Source organism: Akebia trifoliata, chromosome 1, assembly GCF_017979445.1.
Source record: "Akebia trifoliata isolate Shusen 1 chromosome 1, ASM1797944v1, whole genome shotgun sequence".
Taxonomy (NCBI): domain Eukaryota; kingdom Viridiplantae; phylum Streptophyta; class Magnoliopsida; order Ranunculales; family Lardizabalaceae; genus Akebia; species Akebia trifoliata.
The window spans coordinates 6,935,045-6,950,087 of NC_141375.1; the positions used below are offsets into that span (position 1 = coordinate 6,935,045).

The following is a 15,043-nucleotide window of genomic DNA, read 5'->3' on the forward strand; positions in this document are numbered from 1 at the left end:
ATTGTCTTTAAAATCGATCCGCCATCCGGAATCTTCAAAAATTTGCGATTTATCCCCAAAAAATCGGAAGCCTCACTTCGAAATCCATCGCGCAATGGTGGAATCACAACGGGGCCCGATATCTCAAGCCCCAACAATACTTCAAATTCCTTGATAGTGGGGGTCATTTCATGCACCCCAAACCGAAAATGATTAAGCTCGAGAATCCAATACCCCAACATAGCCTCAATCAAGCTCCATTGCAATGGAACCTTGGGCAAAGAAAGAGTGAACCCCAACTTATTCAAGCACCATCGAGCTTTATCATCATTATCCATGCTATCTATACAACTACTCAAGAAAGAATCAACAATGCCATACCTTTTCAAGTTGGGAAGAGTAGATGACACCTCCATGGAGCTTGAGAGGGAGCTTTGGACAAGAAGAAGAGTAAAAATCGGCCAAAAGTGAAAAAGGGAAGTAAAAAACATGAAAGTAAGATGTTAGGGCAAAATGAAGGCTTAAGTAAATCATTCTGGTCCGTGTCCAAAACACGGATGTAATCAAAGATAGGTTAATCAAAAAGTCAAACTCAGTCAAACCCATCCCATCTAGGTCAAATCTAAATCAAACCCATCCAAACCCCAGTCAACTTATTAAACCCACCTCAGTCAAAATCAGTCAATCCAATCAAACAAACCAATCCATCTAAGACAAAACCCAGTCAACTTGATCAACCGAAGTCGACTCAACCCAGTTTAACCCAAACCGAGTCGAACCAGTTTAAACCCAGTCAACCAGGGTCCTGCCTAGCCAACCTAATTTGCCCTGACCCAGTTAATCCATTTTGGCCTACGCAGTCCTAACCTATCCAAGTCAAACCCAAAGTAACCTAGTCAAAACCCAACCTATCCGAGTCGAAGCCAGTAAACCCTATCCGGTCCAAGTTAAAGCTAGCCCACCTAAGGCGAACCTACCCAATTCGGTTAAAACCCGATCAACCCAAGTTAAAACCTAACCCAACCCAGTCAACTCAAGTTAAAACCTAGCCCAACCCAGTCAACTCGCTCAATTCAGCCAACCGAAGCTAACCTACCCTTAGTCAATCCAGTCAACTTAATCAACCCAGTCCACCTATTAAATCTAGTCAAACCCGGATCCCTCCTGTCCAACCAAGCCTACAACCGTGACAAGCCGATCAATCATTCAAAAGAGAGAAAATATGCAGATATCCGAAACAAGTCGAAACATCCATAATCAAGCAGGCAAAGAGATCAAACGCGAAGAGCAGGATAAACAAACAGTTATGACCAAAAGGCATGCTAAAAAGGTGCGTCTAAGACCCTTCACCAACAGTCCAACCCAGTCCCAACAGGCCTAAAATAGTCTCATGACTACATCCGACCTTCCTCATTTCAGTCCCAAAGTCGGTCTCTAAACCACTTCCCAAACAATAAACCCCAAAACAACCTTAGCCACTTCAAGGATCGTTCCTCAAACCCAACCCAAGCACCTACTCCAAATAACCTCTAGGAACAGTGCCAAACCATCCTTAAAACCCAATCCCATCCTCACTCTAGACAAACCTTAAACCAACCCTCAAACTCCAGACAAACCTAAACCATCGCACTCTTCGCTCTAAACAATCCCACTTGTAACCCGACGATCCAGCCACAACCATCACTTCATCAACTCGCTTCTAAAAAACACCCAGTCCTTTTCACAAACCCATACATCCCAACCTGGCTAAATAAACTATGAACCGAACCTACCAAACCCGACGAACACCCAAGAATCTATTGCCGATCCAAGTCACCCAAATGGTCCAGCCTCATCAAAACTCTCATCAAAACAGTACCAAACCACGATATCTTATTAACAGCCCGAAAAACCACCCCTCCTACCACCCAAAACAGCACTGTCGATACCCCATTATGATTCCCAGATATCCTGGGAAATTTTCATCCACCACCACTCTCCGTAAATCCCATCATGACAGTTTGCCTCACGAATCGAAAGCCACCAATCATACCCACAACCGTCTCCATACACCACAATCAAGTTCCCAAACATCCTGGGAAGCTTCTCACCCAACACCAACAGTAACCCATACGTTCATGGAAAGCATAAAAGATTGACAAAATAATTGATATCACATGCAAATAAAAAGGAAGGAAATATTGCAAATAAAACAGGCAAAAACGAAAATCAAAGAGGAAACATAAAACAGAGGCATTGTTCGCACATGAAGTGGGCAAGGAAGATAAAAGAGAGAAGTTAACCAAAGACTTACCTCGACACAAGACCGTAGTCGAACTCGTCCGCTCGCCAAATCCTCCCACAAGCATTCAAAGGCGATACACACTCCCACTTACGCTCACAACCAGTTCGTAACAGGTCCAAACAACGAAAATAAAGAGAAACTGAAGAGAAGAGAAGAGAAATTAATAAGGAAATGAAGAGATAAGAAGAAAAATCGCCAAAAGTCGCCAGAGAGGAAGGAAAAAAACCGAAAGAAACCGAAGAAGAAGAAAATGGAGGGGCGCGCAGGCTTTAATCGTTTGAAATTCGTACTGGTCCGTGTCACCAAAACGGATGAGACAAGGAATGTGTCATCCGTGCCACTAGAACGGATAAAGAGAGCTTAATTGAATCCGTGCCTCAGGCACGGATGAGATAAAAATAATACTGTTCGTGTTTTAAACACGGGTCAAAGCACTCCAAACGCCATCCGTGCCTTAAGCACGGATCAAATAAAAATTAGAAATAATAAAAATCAAAAATCAAAAATCAAACAAAAAAATTGAAATTGAAAAAGCCAAAAGTCAAATCAAAAGTCAAAAATCCTTTCGAGCTGCTCCTAATCTCGATTTGTTAAAACACGACCGAGAAATACCTCAATTTCAAAAACTCATCCGATCTTTATCAAATCTAAGGTTTCACACGAGCTCCGCGCCATCGAGACCAAAGAATTAATAAGGTAACTCTGTCAGACCCCGTGCTTGAGTAACCATTTCTTACAAAAATCGTCAATTCAACCGGTAATTCAAAGTCGTGTTTTGCAAAATTCCATCTGGCCCGTACAAATAGGGGTTTAGTCTATTCTTTGCAGTTCTTTGCACGCAATTCCTGCAAAGAAGGGCAGCTGTAGACACCCCAATTTGAATGGGCCCTTACTTGAAAGGGCCCCAAAAAACAGTAATTTTCCGATAAATTTGGCCAACGGGCCTCGAAGGCCCGAAGTATTAAAATATGGCATTTTCACCAAAATCGAAGCCTCTAACACCTCTCAATGGGTTAGTAGGTCCACTAAAAGCTCGACGTGCTCCGCTCCATTCAAAATACTGATTTTCCAACAAAATAGGCAAACGGGCCTCTAAAGCCCAAAATGCTAAAAATGGCAATTGGATTGAACCGAAGCCCCTGAGACCACCCAGTGGTCCAAGGGACTCACCAAAGGGTTGTGACCCATCCTACATGTGCCCGACCTCACCACATCTCCTTTATATCCAAGAAAAATCGAACGATCGATGAAATCTTTCAACGGGCCCAAAAAGCCCGATAGGCCAACACGTGGCATTTTTTATCAAATCAATGATTCCAAAAAACTCAAAAAAATCAAAAAATTAAAAAAGGGAGACTTGGATACCTATCCTTCATCTACCCTTCACCGCTCCGCCTCGAAATCCGCAAATACCCTAAACCTACCTAAAAGCCCACAAGGCCTCAACTCCTTCCTAAACCCATTCTCCAACCTTATACTTAACCCAAAATCAATTCCACACCACCTAAACCCTAAAATCAACCCACCTTCTCAAAATCCAATCCAAATGAGTCGCACCCAATCCAAAACAACCCACAACCCTCTAAAAGCCCAAGCCCAAATCAAAAATCCACAAACCACCATCCATATCCAATTATCCAACCCACAACCCAACCCATCAACCCTTACCCACATCAACCAATCACCCTCCCAACATCAAAAGATGACACTTGTCATCACCACCCTTCACCTTCCTCATCCAATCACCCACTCCTATCACCACTCTCTAAACAACTCATCTAACCCATCTCACCTCTCTCAAAAATCACCTCAACCCATACCCTACCCTAACCTAACCTATCCCCATCCTCTAACATCATCAACCAATCACCCTCCCAACATCAAAAGATGACACTTGTCATCACCACCCTTCACCTCCCTCATCCAATCACCCACTCCCATCACCACTCTCTAAACAACTCATCTAACCCATCTCACCTCTCTCCAAAATCACCTCAACCCATACCCTACTATAACCTAACCTATCCCCATCCTCTAACATCATCAACCAACCACATCACTACCCATACCCAACACACCCTAATCTATCATCCTTCTCAATCAAACAACCACCCACATCACAACCAACCACATCTACACCCATCACCTTCCTTAAAACACTCCAACAAAATCCCATCAACCCATACTTCCCTCATCATCAATTAACAAACCCATTTCTCTTTCTCTAATCAAACAACCACCATCAACCAATCAACCAATCTCATCACCTCATCCTCTCATCACAAATGCCACATGGCATCATCCCCTTTCTCCTCCCAAAAACCAATTTAACAACCCCTTACACAACCCATTCTTCTAAATCTACACACCTCACCTCATCAACCAACCTAACACTCATCCTCTAAACAAACCTCTTACACCCCCACTCCTACCATCAATCATCACTCATCTCATCCCACCAAACACTCTACCCAAATGGATTTGGGTAGGATCCAACCCATTTGGATCTAAAACTCACTCATTTTCACTCATTACACATTTACCCTCCATTTCAATTTAAATTTCACACATTTCACTCCTAAAACCTATGCCATTACCCCTTCTATCACATTTTAACCCCATTATACCCCCAAACCTTCTCTCAACACCTATAAATACCCCTTCCCTCCTCCCAAAAATGGTGAAAAAAATATCATCAAGTGACACCAAGTCTCCCTAAAAGAAAATCTACTACCCCTCCTCACTACTCTCTCATAACATGTTCTAAAAAAGGAAAGTTCACTCTCAACTCACCAAGGACTCAAGAGAAATTAAAAGAAGAAGAAGAAGAGGAAGAAAAGAAGAACTTGAAGCTACAAGGTGGGTTCAAGGCACCCCTCTCCTCTCCCTTTCTAACCTTCTCCTCTTCCCTCTTCCATTTTATTTTATCTCTTTTAATAATTGGACCCCAAGGCTAAGGTTCATAAGGGTCATTTCCATTAATGGAATGACCCTATTATCAAGCCAAAATTAAACCCCTATTTAGGGAACAAATGCACCCACGTGGCACATTTTTCACTTTCTTTTAAAATCAAAATGACCGAGTTACGTAGAGGTTACCGCCACTTGACGGGGAGAAAAGGGTGCCTAACACCTTCCCTTCTCTCCAACCGAGCCGCTTATCTGAATTTCATGGTTTGACCACCCCTTATCCGTTGAAAGTCACTAACGCCAAAAATGGTAATTTTTCGAAAAATGTACCTCGGGTGACCATTCACACCCACTTCCAACTTGAATGGTGGCGACTCCAAATTTTAGTAGATGTGGCCGTCGTAATGACGAAAACCACGTAGCTACAATGAGGACATTGAGATTATTGTTTCATTTATTTTTAAAAGAAGACCAAGGTCAAGGGATAAATCATCAATTTGAAAAATTAAGGTGAAATCTCAAATAAATGTAGAGGGTTATGTCATTATTTTTTAAAGATAAAAGTGACATTTTTCATCTAAAATTGTAGATTCTTCCAAAATTTTGTAGCAGGGCCGCTTCAAAGTCGACTTGTGTTACATGACACAACTTAGAAATTTACACTTTGCAACATACAACATGTTATAGTAGCATATCTTTTCCATCGAGTTTTATAAAAATTCGTAAAAATTTTGTTTTATTCTTTTCATACTTAAAAAATCCGTGAATTATTAGAATAGTTCAATAATCCAATGAATAATACTTTCATTGAAAAAAAAATAATAATAAAAATTTGTGAACTTTTAACGAATAACATGGGAGATTGCTAACAAGGGTCGGACGTAGACCGAACACCCCGTTGTAAAAAAAATTCTGAGCCTGGCTGATAAATATACATAAATTTTAATTTTTAATTTTGATTTAAAATTTATTCGGCAACAAGTTGAGTTGAGTCAACTCGGACACCCTGAATGAGGGATTCAAAGCCAGCAAATACAAGAACTAAATCTTTTGTTCAATAAATGTACACATTTGCTGAATAAGTGAGTCTTAATTATTTATAAAACAAAATACTTTTCTTACTAACTTAGTAAGATTTCAAATCTTACAAAGGCTCATTGGGCCCACATGCATTACTATAACACCGCAAATTTCTTCATGGAAAAACTCAGATCTAGAAAAAATATATATATATCTATTTTAGCCTGGCTAACTTGACACTTTCTTAAACGTGTACTTCATCCTTCTTTGTAACAGAAACCTATTCTAAGTTTCTCCGTCTAAAGAATCTCAACCCATCTCTTGATCTATATTTCTGGTTTTGATCTTCATTTCTTCCCAATTCAATCGTCTTGATCTTCTTAAAAGAATTTTTTTTTCTCTTCTCCTTCTGTGAAATTTTGCATTTTACTTGGAGGAGTGATGGAAAGACCACCTTGTGCTGCATGTAGGTATCAAGGGAAAATGTGCTTAGATGATTGCTTATTAGCCCGTTACTTCCCTCTTAAGCGATCGGTAGAGTTCGAGGCTGCTGCAAGACTATTTGGAATAAATAATATTACGAAGGTATTCTACTTATTCGTCAAGCCCAGTCAGAGGGAGACAGCTAGTGAGACTATAATGGCAGAAGCCATGGCAAGGATTAACGATCCTGTTCATAGACCTTATGGTATCATACAAGACCTCTTATCCCATATAGATCAATCTGAGAAGGAGCTTCATGAGATCAACAAAGAACTCCTTTTTTATCGAGGAATTGAGCAACACCTATATCGGCCTTCATCGTCACTGTTGCCACCTTACGTTCCATTGTCGCCTGTCTTACCAAATCCAGTAAGGTTTTATGCCTAGTTTTTATTTTTATTTTTATTTTTATAATTATTGAATATTTCTTATCTCAAAGATTTGGGATCGGCTAAACAAATCCAGTAAGTTTTTTTTTTTTTTCTTTTGTTTTTTGGTTTTTTTCGTTTAGTTTAGCTTATATATGTAGACAAAGCATGCAAACAAGAGGAATTTACCAAAGAAAAGGGGAAAACCTACTAATGATTACAAATGTGGGAATAATTCTAAAAAAATGTTAGGAATATCATTTTGTGATCAAAAAATTCAAAATAATAACGCTGTGTTTCGATTGAGAGAAGTGGAGAGAAGAGAAGAGAAAATAAATGATTTTCTCTCCATTTTTCTTGTTAAGTGGGGGAGAGAAGAGAAAAGAATTGGAGAGAAGAGAAGAGAAAAAAAAAGAAAGTTTTCTTTCTCACCAAAAGTGAAGAGAAACCCATTTAAAATATTTTATTATTCCAACTCTGAGCCTGAATCTCATTTTAGGTCATTTAAAATTCCAAAGTTGCCCAAGTTCTCTCCTGTCAATCCAAACATGGTGGAGAGAAATTGAGTTTCTCTTCTCTTCTCTTAATGAGTTTCTTTTCTCCCAACTTCTCTCAATCCAAACATAACTTTGTCGTTCATAATTATATCATTATTATTATTTTTTTAATTGTAAATTTGTAATTTCAGAAATCTAGGATTTTATTAGAAGACCAAAGTAATTGTATTTGTTGAATGTTGATTGGAAAGAACTAACTTATTTTAATTTTATTTTATTCGTAATCCAATGAAATACATAATATAGGAGACACAGAGCCTTTGCATCAAGAATATGGAGGGCATTCTGCTGCTCAACCCGTTGAGCAGGCTAATCCATCAAGGTGACAATAACTATTCAAATAATTTTTCTCCTATCTAATATTAGTTTATTATGATTTTACTGTAGCATATTACTCGGCCTTTTTTGGTTTTGCGAGCTTGTGTTAAAAGGACCCAATCCACTTATTATTGAAAATATATATGTGTGTGCAGTTACGTGTTACATCATAAAAAAAAATCCTCTATTTCTTTCTTTTCTTTGGTGGGCCACATGTGCCAATCACCTTGCATTTGTACATCAATTAAATATAGTCACCTTATGTAGAAGGGCATATAGAAATTTGAAGATCTGACCTGGGGAGTGAACTCAGTCACCTTTTTTTTTTTTTTGATCGGTAAGTTGAGGCTATAAAGGGCCCCACCCTGATTTATTAAAAGCTACTAACGCCGAAAAAAAACAGACATTGACATCCTCTATGAGGATGTGATACAAATCCATGGGAACATTAAAAAAATCAAAAATACAAAATTGCATATTTCGAGCTCCTCTACTAGCAAGCCAATCAACTGAATTAAATCCCCGCATCTCCCTTCTAATGTCTCTAACAAGGCTAGTTAACTTCCAAGGCGTAGTCCACTCACCTTTAATACATTTAACAGCCACTAACGAATCTGAAGACACAATTATATCCGAAACTCCTTTCATTTTAAGATGTCGAATTCCTTGAAGAATCGCTTCCATTTCAATCACTACAATTTCTGTATGATTCGATCTCCCCATACCAGCAGTGACAAATTCTCCATTATTATTTCTTGCAATAAATCCGATTCCAACCCCTATTTCTGATAAAGACCCATCAGTATTCAACTTGATAATCCCCATTGGAAGAACAAACCAACGAACAACATAGCTATCCTTATTTTTAAGAGTTACATTGCAGCCCCAAACCTGAATCAGATTCAGCACCTCATTATTTGCTGTCTTCAAGCCGTCTACTCTACCACATACATCCGCCATGATCATATGACTTAGTTGATGCTCACTCAGCTCTGTTTCATTAAAGATATGTCGATTACGTTCACGCCATATATGATACACAGTAGCACATAGTATCAGACTAAGAATAATTGAAACGGATTGATTACCAATATACTCAATTTCCTTTTCTAAAGTACCGACTGAATCTCTCTCAATCTCAGCCCAGTTCAATACATTCTTCCAACAGTCCCTGCTATATCTACACTTAAAAAACAAGTGTTCATTCTCCTCCCCATCATTCCGGCACAACACACATCTAGAAGCGAGCAATAACCCTATCTTCCTTAAATTTTCAACTGTAAGCAACCTACAATTCATTACAAGCCAAGCTATGAAAGAATGACGTGGTATTCTCAGCTTATTCCAAATAGTTTTGTACCACATAACCTCTGTATCCTGATTTCTGATCACATTCCATACCACATCAACTAACCCCTGGTGGGTCATCAAACAAAATCCACGTTACGTCTCTAGGAATCATGTTACATCTTCCCTTGCATACAAATCCCTCTCATACAAACCTAGACAGCCTAGGAAATCACTAGCTCAATTTATTCCCTTCCAATAGAAATTAAAGGAACATGGGAGAAAAGATTGAGCCGAAGCCTTTAATAGATCCCCTGCTACTATTGGTAAAGTGAAGAGAATCCGAGAATATCAAAATCTGAGATATATTCTAGAGGCCACAAACGTCATTGTGTCCATGATCTCATTCAACTTGATACAAAAAATATCTTTTTTATTACAACCACTCCAACTTGCAAATAAAAATTGTCCCATATAATTTGGACCGATTAAGCCCAATCTTCCTCCAATAGATCATAACAAGCCACTAATATTTATTTGATTATAGCCTCCTCTGCGTATTTCCAAAGTAAATGTCTCATGGGGGTTGAACTTCCCCACAAGAATTCTCTCATTCCTGCATGTAAGAGATCTAGACCTTAATATATCACTGTCAATAACAATTCCCAAAAAATTCTCCTCAAGTCATCCCCAATCTTCTCTAGAATTAATATTGGCCTTTGAAGAAGCGATGCCACAAAAAATGCATGTGTTCCTTTCCCTCCATTTATGGGAAATTAGAGAACAAAAACAAAGGTATAGCATAATAGGTTTTTTTTGATAAATAGCATTATATTCATGAAAAAAAACAGAACTAGGCCAGTCGAGATGACTAACCTAGCAGGACCTTACATCAGATGTTATCCACTAGAAATACACAATATCCCATCCTAATTATTGATAAAATCCTCGAAGAAGATCCCCCTAAAATCTTTGAAAACTTTGGACCAACAAAACAAAAGGCCCAAGATGGAAATAATCGTTTCTGTGCCATCTTTTTGCTTTCCCCTAAAAATACGGTCATTTCTCTCCCGCCACACCCCCCAACATATTGCGAAGGGTGTAATACTCCATAGCAACCTTTTCACGCCACCAAACGAAAAACCACTTGACAACCAACATGTGAAGATGTCCTTTATTGTTTTGGGCAAGCAAGTTAACAATCCAAACAACTTAAAGAAATGTACCCAAATTCCATACGTGAAATTGCAATGAAGGAGAAGGTGATCCGAAGATTCTCCATTGTCCATACACAAGACACAACAGCTTGCCCCATACCACCCACGCCGCATCAAAAAATCCGTCATTTGGATCCTTCCTAATGAAGCTGTCCATGTGAAAAACGCGACCTTACTTGGCACCTTTGGGCCCCAAATTGATGCGTAAGGGAAGGAATTATCACCATCATAACACAAGGAATGGTAAAAAGAACGTGCCGAGAACCTACCATCCTTGCTTGCCATCCACACTCTCTCATCCTCCCTTCCCCTACGGAGCTCAATGCACGAAGCTACATCGATTACTCTTCCAACTTCTATCAAATCCAAACCGTCGAGACCCCTTCTAAAACCAAAGTCCCAAGCCCACTCGCCGTCTACTAATCTTCGGAAAGATGCGATAGGGAACCCTTTTTTTTCAGAAATAGAATACAAAGAAGGAAACACCTCCATAAGGGGCTGATTAGTGCACCAAATATCCTCCCAAAATCTTACTTTGTTCCCTTGACCCACTATAAATTTAAGTCTGGACTTGAACAGAGAAATGGTCTTCATGATGCCTTTCCACATCCCACAGCCATGAGGGTGTCTAGTTGGACCACTCACACCTCCATAAGGGGCTGATTAGTGCACCAAATATCCTCCCAAAATCTTACTTTGTTCCCTTGACCCACTATAAATTTAAGTCTGGACTTGAACAGAGAAATGGTCTTCATGATGCCTTTCCACATCCCACAGCCGTGAGGGTGTCTAGTTGGACCACTCTCCCAGCCCGTTCACCTAGCATCGTATTTTCCTTCTATGACTTGTCTCCACAAGCTGTTGCTATCAGACCCAAACTTCCATAACCACTTCCCCTTCCAAACCAGATTCATTATCCCGAGTCTTCTATTCCCAAGGCCACCTTTTTTCTTGTTTGAGCAAACCTGTTTCCAATTAACTAAATGATACTTCCTGCCCCCGTCCCTATCATGCCATAAAAAGTTACGAAACAACTTATCTAACCTTGGCTCCACACTACGGGGCAAAGATAATACAGATAGAAAATAAACTGGAATACTAGATAGGACGCTTTTAATCAAAGTCAATTTGCCTCCCTTGGAAAGGTAATTTGCTTGCCAAATCACAAGTTTTCTTTGGATTCTCTCTACTATCGGCTCCCAAATCGACACCATCCTATATGGGGCCCCGAGCGGAATCCCCAAATAAGAGGAGGGCAGGCTACCCACTTGCCATCCCAACGAGGCCGCAAGTAAGGAAACACACCTGACCATGCCGACCGGAAGTACCTTGCTTTTTCTCATATTAACTGGGATGCCTGACACTGCTTCAAAGCAACATAACAGTCCACCTAATTTTCTTGTTTGCGCCATGGAATCCTCTAAGAAGACTAGTATATCATCTGCAAATTGAAGATGAGAAACAGTAACATTGCCTACTCCTACTGAAAATCCCGTAAAAAGGCCATTCGCCACCCCTCTCTCCATCATCTTCCCGAGTGCTTCTATCACAATGATAAAAAAAAGGGGGATAGAGGATCCCCTTGCCTAAGACCTCTAGTGCTCTTAAAGAAACCACGGGGCGTCTCATTCACCAAAATCGAGAAGGATGGAGAAGACACACACATCATAATCCAAGAAATCCATCTTCTATCAAAACCCATTTTTTCCAACATGTATTCCAAAAATTGCCAGTTGATGTGGTCATAAGCTTTCTCAAGATCTACTTTACAAACCACCCCCACTTTACCAGACTTCAATCTAGAATCAACACATTCGTTTGCTATTAAGACCCCATCCAGAATCTGTCTCCCCTTAATGAATGCACTCTGATTATGACTTTCAGTCCTTGAATGACGCCTTTCAATCTTTTTGCAAGGAGACTCGTGATGATTTTGTAACTAGTGTTCACCAAGCTGATGGGCCTCAGATCCTTGATATCTTCTGTCCCTATCACTTTAGGGATTAAAGCGATGAAAGTATAGTTTGAACCGGGGTCAATCACTCCGTCTCTGCAAAACTCTTCTATGATCGCAATGAAGTCTCTCTTGATGGTCTCCCAACATGTTTTGTAAAATTCTACAGGAAATCCGTCCGACCTGGGTGCTTTATCGCTCTTCATGCTTGAGATGACCCCCCAAATCTCCTCTTCTTCAATCGGTCTTTCCAACCAATCACGCTGCAACTCAGTTACTCTATCAAACTGCAATAAATCTGATTTTGGTCTGATATAGTTTTCGTCGGAGTATAGCTTCGAGTAAAAGTCTACAATTCCTTTAGCAACCTCCTCCTCCCCTTCCATCCATTCTCCGTTCACCTTTATTTTTGTAATGCGATTATTTCTATTGCGAGCATTAGCCATACTATGGAAGAACTTTGTATTTCCGTCTCCTTCTTTAAGCCATCTAGATCTTGATTTCTGTTTCCAACTAATCTCTTCCATAAGAGCCAACCGTTGGAACTTTTCTCGAAGATTGATTCTAGTTGCCTTGTCGCTCATTGAAATTGAATTCGACTATTCGATTCTATCCAACTCCTCGATTCTTAACAGGGCCTCTTTCTTCTAAACATCTGAAAGCGCCCTCGATCCGCGGGGTGCGCGGATCCGCTTTTGACCCTTGAGGTTTGGGAGTCGCCACCTAGTTATTATGGTCTAGGAACCAAACTGACTCTAAAACGGATAAACACTAATCTACCACAGAAAATCTGAATCCGGGGATCATGTTATGGGGTTGGAAGGTGTTAGGCACCAACCCCGCCCGGCCAATGCCGGTCTCTACTTATTCCAAATATAACTACATCGCTAATGACAAAATCTAGATTAAAAAATAATGAAAAACCTTACCTTCGATCTGTAAAACTACTATTCCCTCAGATCTGGTGAAAACAGCTCCTTGTACCGTACTCCTTACTTTGTTCTGTTTTTGGATCTGATTTCTGATCTCCGAGGCAAGGTATCTCCTTCTTGGATCTGGATGCTTTGAATTTTTTGTAGATTTTTGGGGTGTTTTTGAAAGGTTTCTAGGTGTTTTTTAGGCTAAAATCGGAGTAGGGGTGTTGGGGAAGGAGTTGGGGCTCCAAAATTAGGGTTTCGGGGAGGTTGTGGAGGCTTCTTCACCTACTTTTGCTAGGGTTTTTTCTTTGATACGAAAATAGAGTGTGGAGGCTCCTATTTATAAAGTTTTTAGAAGCATTAGGGTTTGATTAGGGTTTCTTTTTAGGGTTTCAATTAGGGTTTAGACTTTGGTCTCATGAGATGGACTTAGTCTTTAGGGTTTTGACTTAGGGTTTTGACTTTAGTCTTAGGAGATTGACTTGATTAGTTTAGATTAGTGTTTTTATTTAGGGTTTTGACTTAAGTCTTATGAGATTGACTTGATTAGTTTAGATTAGGGTTTTGATTTAGGATTTTGACTTTAGTCTTATGAGATTGACTTTAATACTTGACTTTAGTCTTACTTAATTGACTTTAATTTTGACTTCAGTTTTATTTGATTGACTTTAATATCTTGACTTTAGTCTTGCTTGATTGACTTTAAATTTTTGGAGAACCCCTCTCTATTATATCTTTAATTCTTTGGACCCCCAAATGGAGGGGTCCTTAAAGAAATATCTTGCGAACCCTCAACAATTTTGCCTGAAAGCCTGATTGATCGATTTTTTTGTTCACATTTTTAAATTAATTATATTAATGTTTCACTTTACATTATTTAATGATTTATTTATTAATTTCAAAATCTTTAATTTTTAAAATTGTGAAATTACCATTTTGCCCTCGGAGAGGATTTTTTACGTTTTAAGTCGTTTTTCCATGTTCCAAGATGTTTTGGAATCAGTTTTTTGTAAGGAATTCAATGGGAATGTTGGTTTTTGTCATTTATGAAGTCTTTTTGTATGAAATGATCGTGAACTTTATGAGGGGTATTTTCGTAATTTTGTCGAATTCTGTTAAAATTGGTGAAATGATTTATTTGGTTCCGATTTGTTATTTTATGTGTTTGAATGGGTTTTCCTAAGCGTAATGTAGGCTCTAGGGTTGTTTTGATGTTAGGGGTATTTTGGTAATTTGGTCAATTTTTAGTGATTTTTATCGTGAAGCTTCTTTTTGATTTGCAAGATGATGATTTCTATGTTTCTGGAGTCGTATTTTCCTAGCGTAGCGTGATTTCTAAGATTTTGTCAATTCGAGATACCTCATCCGGATTTCTGAAACACATCTGGTAACAAAATAAAGCAATGGAATACACATCCATCATTGGGAATCATTGCGATCGAGTTGACGAGTTGATTAATCAGGCGAGTGCAAAAATGGGGTGTCTACAACATCTACCCTTCCGACTGATTCCTTGTTCCACTGTTTTATAACCTCCTTTAGAGCCTTTAGCTTTTTCCTGAACACTTCCCCTACTGTTCCTACAAATGCAAAGCTCCTCCACCAATCTGCTACCAATTCCTTGAAATTATGTTGTTTCAACCACATAACTTCAAAGCGGAATGGAATATGACCCCTACTAAACGGCCCTGCTTCCAACTGTATGGGGCAATGATCGGACGCTGGGTTAGGAATGGCCGTCTGAGAAAT

At 39.4% G+C, this 15,043-nt stretch overlaps 2 protein-coding genes across 2 annotated transcripts; one reads left to right on the forward strand and one right to left on the reverse strand.

The window, feature by feature from the left end:
* The first annotated feature begins 6,634 nt into the window (after positions 1-6,634).
* Positions 6,635-7,063, forward strand: LOC147410573 (LOB domain-containing protein 22-like). The gene has a single exon (XM_086437001.1). It carries the CDS (start codon positions 6,635-6,637, stop codon positions 7,061-7,063), a length of 429 nt encoding a protein of 142 aa, XP_086293127.1.
* Positions 7,064-8,267: 1,204 nt separating this feature from the next.
* Positions 8,268-11,952, reverse strand: LOC147410574 (uncharacterized). Its single transcript, XM_086437122.1, has 2 exons — positions 11,729-11,952; positions 8,268-9,207 (listed from the first exon to the last, which is right to left on the reverse strand). The coding sequence occupies exons 1-2, from the start codon at positions 11,950-11,952 to the stop codon at positions 8,268-8,270; spliced, it is 1,164 nt and encodes a 387-aa protein (XP_086293248.1).
* Positions 11,953-15,043: the final 3,091 nt, after the last annotated feature.